Raw genomic sequence first — 18,163 nt, forward strand, 5'->3', positions numbered from 1 at the left:
CTGTATGAGGCTTCCTGGGGTTCCAGGACTTACGAGGGTGTCTCTGCACTAATAATTTGTAGGCATCTCCTGCACAGTGCCTTTTCTTTCTACAGAGTGAAAATGTTTTTAGCAACCATAACAACTRGTTCCTGATCTACCAGGTGAGTAGTCTGCATGTACAAGTGGCTGCCATTGCACAAGGGAGGAGCAAACATTAAGATACAGTAACTTGTTTGAAAGGACAGCACTGTAAAATACCCTCAACCTRTGCTCCTTCCCTCTGCAATACTACCAGCTGAAAGAAAATGGCCAATCCTCAAACCCTTGTGTGTACGAACAGACACACTTCAAGGTCTACATGTTTTATGCATATGACCTTACATACATGGAATTTGAAACCTCTGAGTAGTGAGTGACAAAACAGGGAAGGGGAAAGCAAAAAACTCATCACTTTTGTTTAATTTTTTTATGATATTTATGATGGCATTAAAGGCAGGTTTCAGTGAAAAATAAAGGTATGTAATTTTTTCTTAACAGCTGTTGAGACAGGTATGTCCTGGTTAAACAGTACACTAGCATTCAGTGCCATACCCTTGATTTTACAGTGATTGCCATGAATTAATTTAATTCCATCTGTAAGCTAAAATCAGATCAGAGGTCTAATGCTGCTGCAGGCTTCACATCTGTTTAATCATTTTTGGATCCAGCAGCTTGCAAAAGTTCAGCTTTTAAATTTGCTTCATATTTAAGGAACAATGTTACACCAGTGTACAACATTGTCAGCAGGAAACAAATGAGCCTATGAACAATTTTGATCTGACAGACCCGGTTTATTTGCAAAATGCTTCTAAAAATTCAAAGCTCACCAYTGAAGTTATCATTTATTATAGAATAATAAAGGAGCTGTGACCTCATAAACTACTATTGTGACAATATTTGTATGGTTCAACTGCTGGGTAAGACTAACATCAAGCATTTTTGGCTTATATTGGGCTGAATAAAACCAGAATACAGCTAGGATCAAGTTCTCAGATAACCCTTATTTAAGAAAATGTGCGGGTTTTTTGCTGTGTTTCTTTTTTTCCCTCCCAACCTCCCCCCAAGTTGTAAGAAACAAATGAAGGCATAGTGAAGTAATTTCATCTCTGGCCACCAARCTATTTCTGATGTTAAGAAAATAGGGTTTTAAACAGTTCTGAGAAAATGACACTGTACATAAATATAGTCTTGCCCTTTCATCTTTCTTTTATATGATTAAGACTTGTGAGCAGAACAGCAATGCCTTCGCAGAGCATACCACAACTGTTATTTCCTCTTCTATCRCTCCCAGCAGCCTTAAATCCTTTAAATCCTTTCCTAGAAGGATCTCTTTTTGCTTGGGTAATTTCTGCAATACATGGCCTGCTAACCCTTACCCCCTACCCTGGATCTCACTTATGTCTATCACAGCAGAGTCAGTCTTTCTACCTCAAATCTTCCAAGGAGCATTGTGGATGGTAATTCACTTGCGTAATTGGCTCAAGAGATGAAAATCTTGTATCTGCCTCTCTTAGCCACTAATCTATCCAGCTGACTGCAAGCCTAATTGGCAGCTTGTTTAGTAATTTGGCTCCTAAAGTGTTGTATTGATGTTGGATAAACAGCCAATGGAAGCAGAAATGATACATGCTGCTTCTCTTTAAAAGCTGGGGCACTTTTCCCCTCATTTTCTGAAAGCATTTAATATTTCATCTATTCTTTTTCTTGTCTGACTCGTCACCAGACATGAGCTCAGAACAGTAGGGACTGATCCTGATACACAAGACCATTTTACAAGGAACCTAAGCAGAATAACACATTGCTCTAGTCTATCTTTTTATGCCAGCTCTCTCTAACTAGCAAAATGGGAATCAGACTGCCTAGATGTTTATGTTCTTAAAATTGTTTTGGGTAATTGCATAGACACAGCTTCACAAGCACAGCCAACAGCTGTATGGTGATTTAAAAACTCAGTACTTGCAGTGATTTTCAAAATTCAGTACATTATGGCTGTATGTCTACAAAAAAAAACCAAAACCCACAAAACACAAAATCAAAACAACTCAGCTATAAGAATGCTATGAAAATTATTTAGCTAATATTTGAGACTGCATTATTTCAGCAGACTTTCATACATCCTTCACACTGAGCTAAGACTGTCTAAGGAATAACCCTACACTTACTACCGTTTAGGTGAGTCTGCTAGCATAGAATTTTATTCTAGCTAACARAGAGACAAGAGTAGCAGAGAGGGCATTGCTATGACTTCAGCAGGTGCTGGAAGGACCTGTATTTATCCCATATCCACAGCAGAGTTTGCTGATGCACTGCATTGCCACAGTTTCATTTCTRCTGCCCCATCTGAAGGGGCATTAAAGGAACAGTTTTGTGAGTGTGGCCTGGGTAAACACCCTATCTTGTGGCATAGACTGCAGATTTAAATCTATTTTCAACTCTCCTGAATATATAAAMATAAATGCACACAGTGCATATATACAAAATATATATGAAAATTGTGACACTGAATTTTAGGTACAACAGGTTATCCAGAAAGACAGATCACTTYGAACTGGATTTGCAGGTGCTCTTCTCCTTCTGTTCTTTATTGTATTACACTGTGGTGTGAAACTTCATGCCCATTCAGTCTTTACTGCCATAAAATTGGTTGGAAGAGYTGGTATTTTTAGACTGCCATTTATCTCTCTGAGAAGGGAATCCCCTAAATACCCAAGACTCTTTTCACTTGAGTCCAAGGAAGGTCAGTTTTATACCTTGTCTATGATGACAGAAACACTGTCACTGGATGCACTTTGGAAAAAGCATTCTCACTAGGTACATTTTAAAGTTCTGTTTAAACCCCTAAAAACTCAGCAAAATGGATTCCATATGATAAGCAATCCCTCATTTTTATGGAAAGACGTGCAGCTTTACACTGAAACCCAGTGAAAATCCAAAGCAAAAGCTTTCTCCGTGAAATACAGAGTATGTACAACAGATTTTATCTAGAACTTTTCCACCAATTGTAAAGCTTTTACAGCAAAACAGAAATCTTAGCTTGCCTGCACTGGAAACCTGATCAATGGATTTTATTTTCTCAAATGTTAAAWGTTAACATGCTAAATAGGTATCCTTATTCCTCTGAAGTGCCCAAAACCTCCTGTATAAAGCTATCAGACCTCYTTCCTTATTCAAAAAGTGAACCATATTCTTAAAATCCTTTAAGAAGTGTTTTTTACATAATCTATACCAGGGACTATTTGCAGCAGTACACCCTACTTCCCCAGCAGAAAGAAAAAACAGTCACCATTAACCGAGAGGTTGTTGTGAAGAGCTGGGACAAGAAGTTATGCTGACTGAGAAAAAAACTACAYATTTTAACTGCCAAAACATCTGTGTTTTAACAATAGTCCTTTGGTATTACCAGCCTAGAAGACTGACAGAAATATCAGGTACTTCTTCTATTGACTGAGTTCTAGGAAAACGACAGGACATCCATCTCCCCATCTGAGGAAGATGATGGTTTGAACTAACTGCACATAAAAAACAGGTGGCTCCTCTCTGTGGGGAACCACCTTATTATGATATCTGGCAGATAWTGTGAAGGAATTGCAGAGCACATAACTCACCTTCAGAATGAGTCTCCCTACTGACATCTCTGTTTCACTCAAAGCTATTCCTCAAGTATACAACTGTTTAATGAAACATACCTTTGAAACTTGAAAATAATGCCTGGGTTTAGTATTTTTTTCTGAAATTTCCACTGTATTAAGGGTGCTTTCATTAGTTATATTCTCTGTTAAGCCGGTTCATGGTTCTTGAAAATGAAGTCCAAAAAATTCATAGAATCATAGAATATCTCAAGTTGGAAGGGACCCATAAGGACCATGAAGTACAGCTCCCAGAGGAGGCAGTTTGAATGGTTTCCATAACCAGAAACAGCTTTTTTAGGAAAGATTCCCAGAGTAACTTGGGGAATTGATTTTGAAGCTTACACATTTCAGAAGACAACAGCACTTAGAAAAGACAAGTACAGTCATCTTCTATCACTCCCAATGTTTCTTCTTGACTTCACAGTGGCTGTGTGTACCGCCTGCCGAATATTGTCTTCTCCAGATCATACGAAATCCATCAGCAATTTTCCAGGATAAGCTTGATCTGGTTGAGTTGTAGGTCAAGTTTCTCACTGAACTTTCTGAACTCTGGTGCTTACATGTAAGATGCTCTGCCTGAACCAGCCACCTCAAGCTCAACACAWAAAGCCCTTTGCTCTGAGGGGACAGCAGCTTCCAGTAGTGGATGGCACACAGTGCTATCTTCTAAGTTTAGTGAGAATAYGGTAGAAGGAACAAAGAAACAGAAAGAAGTCCCTAAAAACTATCTGCTGCAGACACCAACCAAAGGAAAACAAGTGTCCAAGGGCTGGACAACCAAGCAGGCAGGAAATGTACACCCGGAAGGACTCTGGCWGACTGAAATGGTGCAATGCAATAAGGGAGAGATTCACAGCATGTCAATGCTGTATTGCCCTGTGACAAGGGATTTCTGCCTATTGAGTTGTACATTTGGTAGACAGAAAAGTAGTGAATCAAGCCAAGAAGAAAATAGGCCTATAATAGTTTGTCTAGAGTTTTGTAAATTTAAGGCCAGCTCATCCAAGCACTCAAAAGTCTACCTTTCCTCTGAAACTATCGCACTAAGTTGACCTTCACCACAAACTTAACCTCAGCCACCTGTGTTATCACACTGTAATCACAATCTTTTTCAAATCATCGTTTTGGTTCTGCAGATATTCAGGTCTGATTTTTAATCACTGACATATTAAGCATCAGCAAAATAGTTTGCTTAGCTGTTCCGTTAGCAATTTTTAAAAAGGAATGAAAACATGTACCCTTTTGATTATGTTGTTAAAGTGAGTCATGATGGCATTATAGCAGTGCTCAGTATTTCTGCTGTAATTAAGAAACTGTCATATTTTTCATTAAAACACATTCTTTAAAATGAGACTTTCAACTTGGTCATTTCAATCAGGACCAGGCTGAAGTGTAGCATGTGCATGCAACATGCCAACTAGATAAAGAATATGACATCTGAAATTTGTTTTTCCAAAAGATATGTATTAAAGTGCCCGTAATGTACACAGTAATTTATCTATTTTATATACACATTTTTCTATCCTTTAAGTACAAAGTACCTTTCTCTTTTTATAATTGGTTTGTGCTGGTTTTTAACACTACTCCAAACTATAACCACACTATGTAACACCAGAGTAAAAAGATTGTTTTGAAATAGAAATAAATGGTTACTTACAAGGCATACAAATATGAGATGTGCCACATGAAATAGCTCTACCRCAATTGTCAGAGGGGGCATAAGGTCATTGCAAATGACCTGGTCCCACATGTGAACAGAATCACTGGAATAATACTGGTTTTGTGGAAAAAGTCATGCAAAAGGATATTTAAAATGTATAACACCAAATTCTTAAATTGTGGGAAGTAATAAATTTTTACTAGTATCAGTTTTTAGTTGAATAATTAACTATCTAGGTTCCACAACAGATGTATGAAACGTGCACAAAATAGAGTATTTGTCTTAGTAAAAAAGACAGAATATGAAACCCTGTATGAGCATTGTCAGTTTCTAACCACCCATGCCTATATTATTGCTCATCTTCTTCACTGCTTTTCAACACATCTTTTCTTCACCTTTACAAATGACATTTTGGAAACTATAAAATACYCTGTACTGCTCAAACTTTCTTACTTCAACAGTTTCTCAATGCTGTACAAAGTAAAGCRACATCCTTTGTTACTAATATACACAAACCTATTGGTATGTGACTTTGACTCCAGGCTGAGAACGGGCTATAAATTTAGAAATCAATATCTAACTCTATCAATATTCATTTTACTTTTTCAATACAAAATACAAAGGTGAAAGAGCAGTAAATAAGCTGGAGTACTGAAATAAATTGGGTGTTCTTGTCACAATTAATAAATGTTTAACCAATCACACTGCTTGCTACAGAAGTCTGTAGCTTTGTAAGGTGTCTGAAAGTAGCAGGTGCTACCCTTGTGAGACTCAAACCCAGGGAACATCCTTGGATTCCTCRTTAGGATTGCTAGTCATTCTCATCACTAGTACTGAACAAGATATAAATKACCATTTTCGACACTGCACAGATTTTTACAAGAGTTAGTTTACCAATATATTTTTTCCAAATGCAGATGAGAATTTAGAAAATACTGTTATCAACACATTGGCTCATATTAGATGTAATACTGCTAATTTGCAGCCCATACAGCTCCAGAAAACATTTCCAGTAAATGAGTCATTTAAAGACAACATTTCATATTTCACTATGATATTAAATGTGAAAAATTATTAGGAGAATGCTTTTTTCATTTCCAACTTCTGTTCATGTAGGCAACTTCTGTCCTTTTTTCTTTCAAGAAAAAGGTTCACAAAATCTTCTACATAAAATCAAGTCCTTCTATTCCTATATCTTAGCTAACTAAAACTACTGAAAGAAGAACAATTTCTGATTTTAATCCAAATTTCCAAATGTACATTAATTCTTTAAGAAAATGCTGCTTATTTCATAAAATGATATGAAACACTGACAAAAAACAAGGCCTGTGACAGATAAACAGTAACTTATCTGYAGGAAGGTTGAGAAAATGGCAATAATCTCTAGAACACTATACATTGCCTATACATATGTACAAACTTATTCAATGTTTACCAAAGTTTCTGTTTGCTTAAAAACTCACAATGATGAAATGTAGGAAAATAACTTTTATAAGACCACAGAATGATTTTTGAATCCTGCTGCTCAGAACAAAATTGAAACGATTACCTTGAACTTGACAAGAAAAAAAGGCACATTAGTTAAAAGGTACCTTTATCCACCATTATTCTATGTCACTCTTCTTATAAAGGCAAACTTTGGGGCAAAACAATCTCTAAAACTGTTAGTATATGGATACAGAATGCTGACTGACCACATATTTGCCTTAGTATCAAAATATTGGCTTTGCAAAGTTAGGCAGAGCAGCCAGCTTGTAGAATAAAATTCTGAATGCTGAAAGCCCAAGGTAAAGTGAATAATAAAATTAATTTCACGATACTTGATAACCTCTCGAAATGACATCCTCTAGTACTTGAAAGTTGTGAAGTGAAAATCACCTTGTAGAAATAATTACATTATTCTCTCTTCAGCCATTAAGTATTTTTCTTTCTCAGTTCACATATGTTCAGAGTCTTAGAAGTTGACCCATAGATTCTCTTTTTTTCATACTGCTGCCACTAAGGTGCTTTTATAACATTTTTAATATTATTCCTGGTCTGTTCCTGCCACTGAGATTTGAAACAAAGAAGTTTCAGGAGGGGGAATTCAGTTACAATACAAGTATCAGGCTTCTCTAAAGACTGGAAATACATTTGAAGAATTCTATGTGTTGCAAATGTTGCTGTAGTAATTTATTCATGACTAGGACATGCAATCCAGACTTCTGTATTAGCAATATATATAAAGGCTCAGATGGGCACACATACAACCTAATCCTTCCAGTATGCACATATGTAATTAATACAACAAACTGATGAGAGTCCTATAAATCACTGCTAAGTACTGATAAAGTCATTTCACAGCTGTGACATCAGCAAAATGCATCCAATGGTTGTGACCTCGCATCTGTAAAAATCTTGCAGAAATGTGCTTGCAAGTGCTTCCTGTTTAATCTAAGCACTAATTTTAAAGCTTTGCAACAGCCTCATCACTGCATTTTAGATTGTCTGCCCAAGAATTCACATCCTAACTTTATTGTGCAGGATATTTAGAGTATTCATACGCAGAAAAAAGATGCCTCAGGTCTCCTTCCTTGTAATGTTTGAAGAGACARTAATAAGCAGTAATCTTTGCTGTCTCAGTTTATGAAAAAGGATTTATTATCTTTAAAGAAGTGCTGTACTACAAAGGACTGGAAATTGGCAATGTTAGCGGGAGAACGGAGAGAGCCTATTTATTTCTTAATCTTTATTAATAAATAAGGATAGAACATATCTCAAGTTATATAAGAAGTTACTGAATTTATCAAGCTTTTCCCCAGGTCACTGACCTACTGCTTTGTATTTAGAGATTTACCATCTTGTGGTTTGTGCTCTGTCCCAGGAAATTGGTTACCTGTGGGTCCTGGCAGGGGAGCAGCTTTTCTTCTCCGCTTGATGTCTCCCATGCACAATGATCCTAAGTGTACACTGGTTTGCCTGCAAGTAATTATAGGAGAAAACTATTAACAAAGGAAGAAAACTGCCACATAAATACACAGCTTGTATAATCTGAACCTATATCAAAACATTCTCAACCAAGATGAAGCTGCACAGTCAAGCCASCAATCTTGTTTATATCGAAACATAATTATGTTTGTTGACAAGCACTCAGTATCTAAATGCAGCATCATAAATTGTTACTGGAATGAATAAATATAAATATAAAGGGAATGCTTTTTAATTTTCAAAACTGGCAATCTTTCTAGCTCAACATAAAACAAAAACACTGTTGCTCCTGACAGGAAAATAGCTAAGATTAATTATCTAAAGAGATCACAATGCTGTTTGTAGGTTATCAATTGGCTGGTAATGCTTGACTGTCAGAGCAGCATTTATTACATGGAAAATATTACCAATTTTTTTTAAGGTAAGATGAAGAATGAATGAGAAAACATGAAACAGTAAACTCGTCAAAGATGCATGAAATAAACTTGGAGCATAACAATTTATCCTCTTATAATTCACTGGCAAGTTGTGAGAATACCCTGGAAGCACAAAATCTGGTAGACTCCTTGAACAATCACAAGCTTGTACTTGGAGACTGGAAAATTGATGGAGCTGCAGTGGATGGCAAATAAGCAAATGCTTCTACATTAAAGCCAGCTATTAGAGGTCAGGTACCACAGAAAATGCTAAATTTGGAATTTTCAAGTATTGGCTTTTAGAATAGAATCTCTAAGGACAATTACAGCCATTATTTTTTTCTTAACATATAATGCCTGCAGAATTGAGTATCTGTAACTGACTTTTTTTTTTTTTGGAAGAGAACAGAAGTGGGGGGGAGGAATGCAGTAATTTTTGAACTGCACCATTTTAATTTTCTCCATAAATGTTATTGAGAACTGTGTTTCTTACCACTTAAGTGTAGTGAATTTTGATAAAATTACAACTGAAAATTGCATCTGACAATCTACTGCAGCATAGTAACACTATCACTCATGGGATCTGGTTTCAGTGTGGATATATGACTTACCCTTTACTGCATTTATAAACTTTTTAAAGCTGGGCTGCTTCTAAATGAATAACAAATGGTCATACACTGCTGAGAGACCCCAGATCTGCTCAATAATGTAAAAGAGTGACAACAACACCTTGATGAATAAGATGACAATGTACAATCCTCTGCATATTTCTTGTAAAAAGTTACAGTCGATTAACACGTAATATAGTGCTTGTATTTAAATAATAAAATATTCCAAGAAACTTAGGCTTTGCTGAGAAGTGCACTSTAGCTTCACCTAGTGAACCCTTATTTCAACATTTTTTCACTTTGTTTTAAGACACATTTTCCTTTCAATTCCAAGACAAAATTTTATCAAATTTTAACATCCAGAAACTCAGCACAGTCAAGCTAGTAGACTAACAGGATAAAAATTTTCAGTTGTGAATTTAGAAAATAATCAAGAAGTGTAACCCTTTCATAACTGATGATACGAYAAACAAAATGAATATTTAAATACAATATGGGGAAACAATTATCAGAGAAAAGGTATCTGAGATGTTTGATTGCCAATAGATTGGTRTTAGTATAGTTAAATATTTTACTATTGTTAAATACCAATAAATATGCAGAATATGTTGTGTGATAAATTATATGTTGTACAGTGTGAAACTCTTGTTTTCTGAATGAAAAAGGGAGAAAATCTCCAGGAATACAAGCAGGATGAAAGATAAAAATTAATAAAGTCAGGCAATTGAAGACCTGAGCCACAGCAGTAACAGTGAGCAGCATTTGACTTATTTTACCAGAATTGATTATCTGTTACACTACATTGAGATATCTAGATTATTGATCTCTAAGATYATGGTACTGGGGTCTCCCCACTTTTCCTCCAGGCACACGGAATGGAGCTSCAACCAATAACACTAAGTAAGGACTACTTTGTTATTGTTGTCACCCTTCATGTAGAACACAGCAGTTACTTTTTAATTTAAAATCAATGAACGTCTGAAAGGCAGSCTTGTTCCTTCAGCACAAATGAATCACTCGCCTTTGCCAATCACAACAACCCCGTCACCAGCCAAGGTGAGAGTGGGTATTTCTTTGTTGTTGTCAAAAATTCCCTACACCACAAATAAAYAACAATATGCTGGAGCATTAATTAAACTTTGTCAAACGCATTTTTATGGCCACTACTATCAAATGTTCTGCTAACTTGGGATTGTAAAGCAGCATTTGCCATTGCCAGCATTTAACATTTGATATGCTCTGCCAGTGTAGATCACAGCAAAACAAAAAGCTCTTATTTATTTATTTATTCATTTATTTATTTATTTGAGAGGATCAGACAAGAACTATTACTGCTATGGAACTGGCAGGTTAGACAAAAAGAAGAGGAGTTGTGAAGCTGCACAGTACATTTTGAAATGCCGTAATGAGGATATTATAAAGTAGGGAGAACTCTGACCCTCAATCAGGCTAAGTTCAGCATTATGTTTCTTAGCATTAAATCAGAAGAGCGTGGATTACAGAAAAGAAGAAAGCTGTTTGCCTGACTTCTCTCTACTTACCCCTAGCTTGCTTCCAGCTATCATTTATAAATAGTGCTCTGGAGGGAAGCTAGGCATTTTATTAGGGAAAAAATAAAACTTGTTAAGACCACCTTGCCTGAAAACCTGGCTTTTGACGTGCTGRTGACAGGGACTGGAGCAAGCAGTGTCAAATGGAATAATTTTTAAAGAAAGACAACAGGAACTTGTCGCCTCATTGTATGCATTTACAAATAGAGGCTTTTCAGAGTATTAGGCCTAGTTAAAGCTGCCCTCTGGATAAAAAGTGTTCCCAAGCAGCCTCAGACAAGCTTGGGAGACAAACAGATGTGACTATGGTCCCTGGCGTTTGGCAAGAACACTCACTGTCAATAAGAAAAATATGAGCATGGACAGGGCATCAGCTGCACCACGGCCGAGCAGGCCTGCAAGTGTCATAGCAGCGGCAAAGTTGTGGCASAGGGAAATAAGAGGGCTGCAAAAGCCAGGCTGGTGTGAACTTACACTAGCATGCCAAGAATTTTTTGTTTTTGTTGTTGTTGTTGTTGTGTTATGCCTCAATGTATTAAACAAAACACTGGAAAAGCCGCTGTCAATTTTTATTCATTTTTCATCTCGCACACAGTGTTTAGATTCTCCTTTCTACATGGTAAATAAGTGCATCAAAAATGAAGACAGTCCAGAGAGACAGCAATAACAAAAATTAAAAGAAAGCTATTGTAATAATTAATAAACACTATGAAATTTAGTTATTGAATACCATAAATAAACCCCACAGATSTGATACAGCAAACACTTTTATCGAAGCAATGACATGCAAAGCAATTCACAAGCATCTATGCATTTTTGTGCAACATTCCCTCTGGTGGAAATTTTGCTATTTCTTCCTTAAATAGTTGCAGTCTCTTTATAATTTCTTTTTCTCAARGTAATTGCCCTTACTATGGTAACATGTCAACATTTGTCTCTCTAAGCTCCCAAAACATTTATATCTGGGCCTATGCAACACAATCACTTTCTTTGTAACTTCCATAGCTCCAAATATTTTTGCCAAGTGCCTTTTCAGCAGTTACACATCCACTTCTCCAAGATGTTTGTAACAGGCCATGTCAGATTTTTATCTACCCTGACGTCTGCAGGCCATGGACCATGTGGTTCAATTCCCCAAATAAACAAAAAAAACCAAAATCTTGTTCTGTAGTGGAACCTACAGCTGAGCTGCCTTAAATGCAATCCGCCTTCTGAGAAACTGAGGACCCACTGGGGTTCTTCACTTTTTCACTGGTAGTTATCACTCTTGCCACTATCACAGTTAAAAATTCACCAGTCACTGAGAAGAACACAATAAAATGGCTGTTAAGACAGTAGATACTCCTGAACATGTATTTATTAGCTTTCTGGTTCATTCCCTCCCTCTATACTCACTATCATAATAGGTGTAAAAAAAAAAAAACCCACCAAAATTTACTAATGAAAGCAGTTGTGGAAGAGGGCTTTTTGTTTAACAGTATTTWCCAAATTTCTGTCCACTAACTTGGAAAATCTGATATGTCATATTATTATGATGTAATCACATTTTCAAGGAGACTGATTTCTATTCCATAATTAGATGAATTGGTAACAATCAATACTTGCTTAAACATTATATTGCAATTCACATCTCTCTCTCACCTGAGGAAAAGACACACAGTAAACAGTGGCACCCTGTTCTGCCACAGTATCAGTGCAYTCCTGCAGATGGCTGTAGAACTCTGCAAGTTTATCACCACTGAATGCCTCACCTAATGGAGAGGCTTGATGAAAGTTTTTAAGTGAACTTCTTTCACAAGAGATCACAATAAAGCAAAAGTTAACTGGTTTGTRTTTTAGAAGAGATTTGAGAGAATTATTTTGAGGGGAAATCTAACTGAAACTGTGAGTTCTCAGTCTTAAAATAAGGATAAAAAAAATAGATATTCATACAGATATGATTGCAGAGAGAATGCAGTAGGGATGACAACTCACTTTAAGCTTGAAATTACTGGACAATGTCTTATAAATTAAATGGAGCAGGGAGAGTGCAAAGCAACGTTCACAGCAGCAGTTAAAGATGGAAAAACAGAACTCAATTATGGAACAGAGAAATGAGCCACTAAAATGATTAAAAAAATGGAATGTGTGGAACAGCTCAACTTCATAAAAAGCAAAGAATACACTGAGCAAAAATCCCATTATTTAAGTACCTTTTACAGAAAAACATCACATAAATGATTGTCCTTACACAGAACAGACTGGTAGTACAGCCCATCTTGTTTTCACAYGGCTTAAAATGCAAACACTGCTATGTGTGGTGGCCAGTGGAACACATCCATCAGTGCTGCCTAAATAAAGGAGTTTGGAGGAACTTTAACTCTTACTGTACATTCTGTATTACCACAATTGACAGACAATGGCTTCAAAAACATTGGAGTTCATGGAACAGTTTATGGTAAGTTCAGAGGTAAACACCATTAAATCCCTATTGTATATGTCTTWCAAAACATCTCATAACACTAATAGCTAATTAAATAAGACAAACATACAACTCTCCATTTCCATGYGATTGAGTCTCTAGAAATATGGATTAAATGGAAAGGTATCACTCCAATACAAGTACTAAGCAACTGGGGCTGTAAATTTCAGAAAATTATTCTGCATTATCTRAGTATAACAAATATTTTATCCTTGCCACTGGCATGTATGTCAACATAATCACAGAAAAGATGCACAATCATTTCATAATATTACACTGAAATATGCAAGGAACATTTGTTTCTGAGGAAAAATATGTGAAAAACACTGGCTAAAGAATTTTATAAGAAAAGATACCCTCTTTCCTTTGTCTGTACACAGCTTGCCAAAACCTGAATGCAGCTCCTGGTGTCTATCTGAACACCCAGAGAAGGATAATGTGCAGTAATGCATGTGCCCCACAGACAAATTGAGAGGGACAGTTCCTTGTCCATTCTAAAGAAGGCACCTGCCTTCTTTTGCTCTCTTGCTTTTTCTTGGTGTCACTTTTCTCAGACAATATTCAGGTGAAATCAGTTCCACGCTTGTTTCTTCCTCATCCTTTACAAACAGTAAAGCATTTCTTCAAACTTGTCTAAAGAGTGACATTATCTATATAATAGATGGCTTCACCTACAACCRCAAGTGTGAAAACCATTATATTAACTAGAAGAACTATGCATTTTATTTCCCTTTTATTACAYCTTAAACAGATGTGATAAACCCATGCAACTCTATCAAACTCCTTTCATACAAWGCCAATGTGTTCACAACATAATTTCAAGCATAAGAGTGACGTATCTGTATTACTGAAGGTCCTAGTGCAATCCCATTATGAGTAGAATACAATCTTTYCCCGGCCCATCAGATTACCTCATCATTCAATAAATACTATATCCTAACACACTCCTTTCTGTTATCTTTTGCAGCATTTTTGTCATTCAGACACAGTAGCTGTCCAAAATTTATCTGAACTTTACAAATCGACACATTCACCTCCACACTGGCATAATTTTAGTGCACATGATGGAAAATAAAAACCTGCATGACTATGTAATGTCAAACCCAAATACCCAAACTCAAGACACTTATGCACTTCATTTGTGAAAAGAGACCCTAAAAGAGCAGTTCTATAGTAGAGGCCTAGTGCCCTCAGAAAGGATAATGCATTGTTTTTTCTTGGTTCTAATTAGTAATTTAAGCATATGTTCAGCATTTAACTCTAAATGTTTGCCTTTTCCCCAAGCTCTAAGACAGCTGTCCAAGATGTGAATGCCAGAAAACATTTAAATATCAACATCTGTTGAATTATGTTAATTTAGTGTAATATAATTGGGCATGAGTTGGAATTGATCAAAAGTATATGAATTACACAAAGGCAAATCCAAACCAATATCTTGGTGTACAAACAAGTCACCAAGGAACACTGAGGGACTAAACCCAAAAAATACACTTCTGCCAAAAATTAAGTAGCAAAAACTTTCAGTTTTCTTTAAAAAAATGACATGATTTCACATTTTTAATGCAGGAAAAATTTTATATCCTCAATCAGAATATAAATTTYATATTAATTCAGAACAGTTATAAGTATTTTTGATAGCAAGTCCATTATTGCTTTGTGTCAAGSAATGCATGACAAAAATAATGCTTATATTCTTGCAATAGGGAAARGTAGTTAGAAAATAGGTTGCGGTAGTAGAATATCATGCTATCACAGGACAATATGGTTTCACAGATTCTGAAACAAATACTCTTTGGTTTTTTTTCTTCATTTTGCAACAACATTGTTGGTATTTGAGAGACATGGGCCCTGATCCAGCTCTGAAGTGATTTAGAAAATATGACTTAAGCAGTAACATGGATATGAACAGATACTTTAATGTCAGGACTTAATAGTGTTTTCAGCTACACTATTTCTTCCAGATAAATCTAGMTACATATTTGTTTACCAAGTATGATATTCATTAAATAAACTCAGTGAGGGACAAAACTATTCTGTCGGAAAGATTTTAAAAACCACATTTTAAAGTTCTGGATTACAGGCATATAGACCTAGTTTAAATTATTGCAAACATTAGTATTGSGTTCAAAATCTTTTAAAACAGGGGCGGAGCAAGAAGCAACACTAAAAATTCAAGCATGTAATAGAGAAGCTCAAAAATAGAAGATAAAATATTARAATTTTATGTCATTTGAGACAAACTATCCAAATTTTCTTCTAAACTCTCTCACTAAACACAATCACAGTCTGAATAGAAGTCAGCGTAGCTATGCCCTCAGAATATTAGTAAATGCACACCAGGGGATACTGAGTTATATGAGGTTTAGGGATCCTTCAAGATTAGTATGAATCTGATGTAAAAATTGCACAAACAATTTAATGTGCAATAAAACCAGAAAGAGGGAAATCTACCCATCCTTCATGCTTGGCTATACATCTTCATTTTTATGATATTCAGCTTTCATGTGCCTGTGTGGTTAAACACATAGAGACAAAGCCAAATTTCTCATGGTGGGGGAGATGATGGGACAAATGAGTGKTGGAAAATCAAGACTGCAAAAGAACCTCCTTGAGTGTTTAACCACAGGTTAAACAGTTTGTGGAATGACAGTGCAAGTCCCTGTGCACAGCTCCTCCTCAGACCTTACACAGCAGGAAGGGTCTTCAGACCTCTGGAGCCCAAATTAACTTTATCCTGATKCCATTAGTCTTTTAACAGGTAAGATGAGACAAGCAAAGTGTGAGCTGTGGAGCACCAACCTGTGCAAAAAGAGAGTGAAAGACTCTAATGCAGCTGAATGTGAGAAACAAGCCCACCATGTGCTAAAATTTGGTTACTTCAAAGTGAGAAATTTGCTATCAGTTCATTCAGGGGAAAAATTAAATCCAGGTAGTGCATCAGGAGGATCCAGAGGTACATAAACCTTTCTAAAGGTTATCTRACTTTTTTATTATACATGTTTTTAAAATCAGGAAAAATTAACTTCCTGTTAGTTAACATGCTCTCGGTGTACCTGGAATTCAATTTTAAATGACAGATTTTCAGTATAATTTAGCAGCCTGTTCATGTATTTTATTATAAAGTATATTAGATTCTAGCGCAAGAACAACAGAATTCAGCTTACGGTTTTGTACCTAATTTTGCATTAAAGATGCCAAAGAAATTGCTCAGACGAAATTCATGGAAAAGCTTATTTTCAAAACAGAGCATGCTTCAAAATCTCTGCTATTTTTGCAAAAATTCTCACTATGGAAGTTGAATTAAAAGACAGCACTTTAATGACATTAGGTGACTAATGCACTTTTATTCAATAGATACTTTAAATCTATCCATGAACCACTATAGAGGCTTGAGGATTTCCATAAAATTAAAGCATTACACACTGGCTACATTTTTAAATAACAATTAAACTGTCATCRCCCTGTCCTCCTCTCCCAAGTGAAAATCTTTCCAGCACCTTAAAAATAAGGCCACAGCACAGAAAATTCAATCAGGAATTGCACCCTCCCAAAACGGCACCATCTTTTATCCTTTCCAGAGAAGAAAAATACCAAACTAATGGAATAATGTTGTCCCTGAGGGTGACAGCAAGGGAGGGAAGCAATGTGTCCTCAAACATTCACATAATTTAATCTGGAACTGCAAATATTATTAAGCAGCAATCATAACAGCACAGTTACTGCTTCATGGCACTCCAAAGAGGAGATAAAACTGCTTAGTTGTTAATTTCTAATGATGCAAACACATTTGGATTTTAATGTTGTATCTGAATCTCCTGCATTATTAGCTCAGGGGTTACAAGACATTAACTTACTACCTTTAATAATTTCACACTTGAATTAAAATGCATATTTAAATATTACTTTATTTTAAAGCATTTTTGTTTAGAGTATATGTTCATGTGATGGCAGAAGCAAATAATCTACAACAGCTACACATTCCTTTGCTTTTCTGCAGTGTAAATATGTGCACGTGTTCRTGTATAATTTTCAAAAACTGGCTGAATTCACCTCCTCTGGTATTGTAATTTCATTCCGCRAAAGCCACATTAAACAATTACAGTTCTTGTAATTAACCAGTAGTCTAATGTACAGTTTTTTTATCCCAATCCATTAACAGCTGCTCAAAAATTGTAGTAATTAATGGTTTCATTTATTTTTGGCAAACCTGCACCTCGACAAATAGTTTTGTATCTGTTGCAAATTAGGACTCTTTCCCAAACAACAGATGACATGATGGGAAAGAGRGAGCAGGCAGAATCCTTGCACATCGTTGTCTCTTTAGAAGATCAAATAAAGAGCAGCTGTAATGTTATTTGTCACATCTGTATAAAAAAGTACCATGTTCCATATCATCAGATGAAAATGAAMAAGTGCTGTACAAATAGGTTTTATCCTTTCAAACTGGGAAAGGCAGAGAGTTGTAATTATGATCAAAGCAATGACAACCTTCTGAAAAGCCCTCCCCAGGTTTGGTGACTCTTTTTCTTTTACAAGCTTTCTTTACATACTAATTCACAAGGAACACAGTTATAAGAGAAAAATCACGCAAGTCATCCTCTTGTATCAGCACAAGGCACAGATTTAAACTGGACTGAGATCAACTCTGGAAAGGAGGGAAAGTGAGAGTTGCAAAAAAGATGGGGAACTTCAGTCTGTGTAGTTCAACATGGCAGGAAAAGACTTCAAAGACTTCTTGGCAGCTCAGGTGATCACAAGAGGACTGGCACACAGTAAAGGTCAAGTAGGCAGCACTTGCTGATTTTTAAAGAAATATCAAGGTACTACCCCTACCCTAAGGTACAGTCTGCT

General features: G+C 36.1%; 1 protein-coding gene across 1 annotated transcript in view; it reads right to left on the bottom strand.

Annotated features, from left to right (window-relative positions):
- The window catches only part of GPATCH2 (G-patch domain containing 2), a 120,918-nt gene that overhangs the window by 7,077 nt on the left and 95,678 nt on the right, over nucleotides 1–18,163 (bottom strand). The window contains exon 9 of the mRNA XM_057365156.1: nucleotides 8,186–8,268. Within this exon, the coding sequence (XP_057221139.1) occupies nucleotides 8,186–8,268 (83 nt within the window). The remainder of the gene's footprint in view (nucleotides 1–8,185; nucleotides 8,269–18,163) is intronic.

Source organism: Malurus melanocephalus, unplaced genomic scaffold, assembly GCF_030028575.1.
Source record: "Malurus melanocephalus ecotype Western Australia unplaced genomic scaffold, MMel_1.1 scaffold_48, whole genome shotgun sequence".
Lineage (NCBI taxonomy): Eukaryota > Metazoa > Chordata > Aves > Passeriformes > Maluridae > Malurus > Malurus melanocephalus.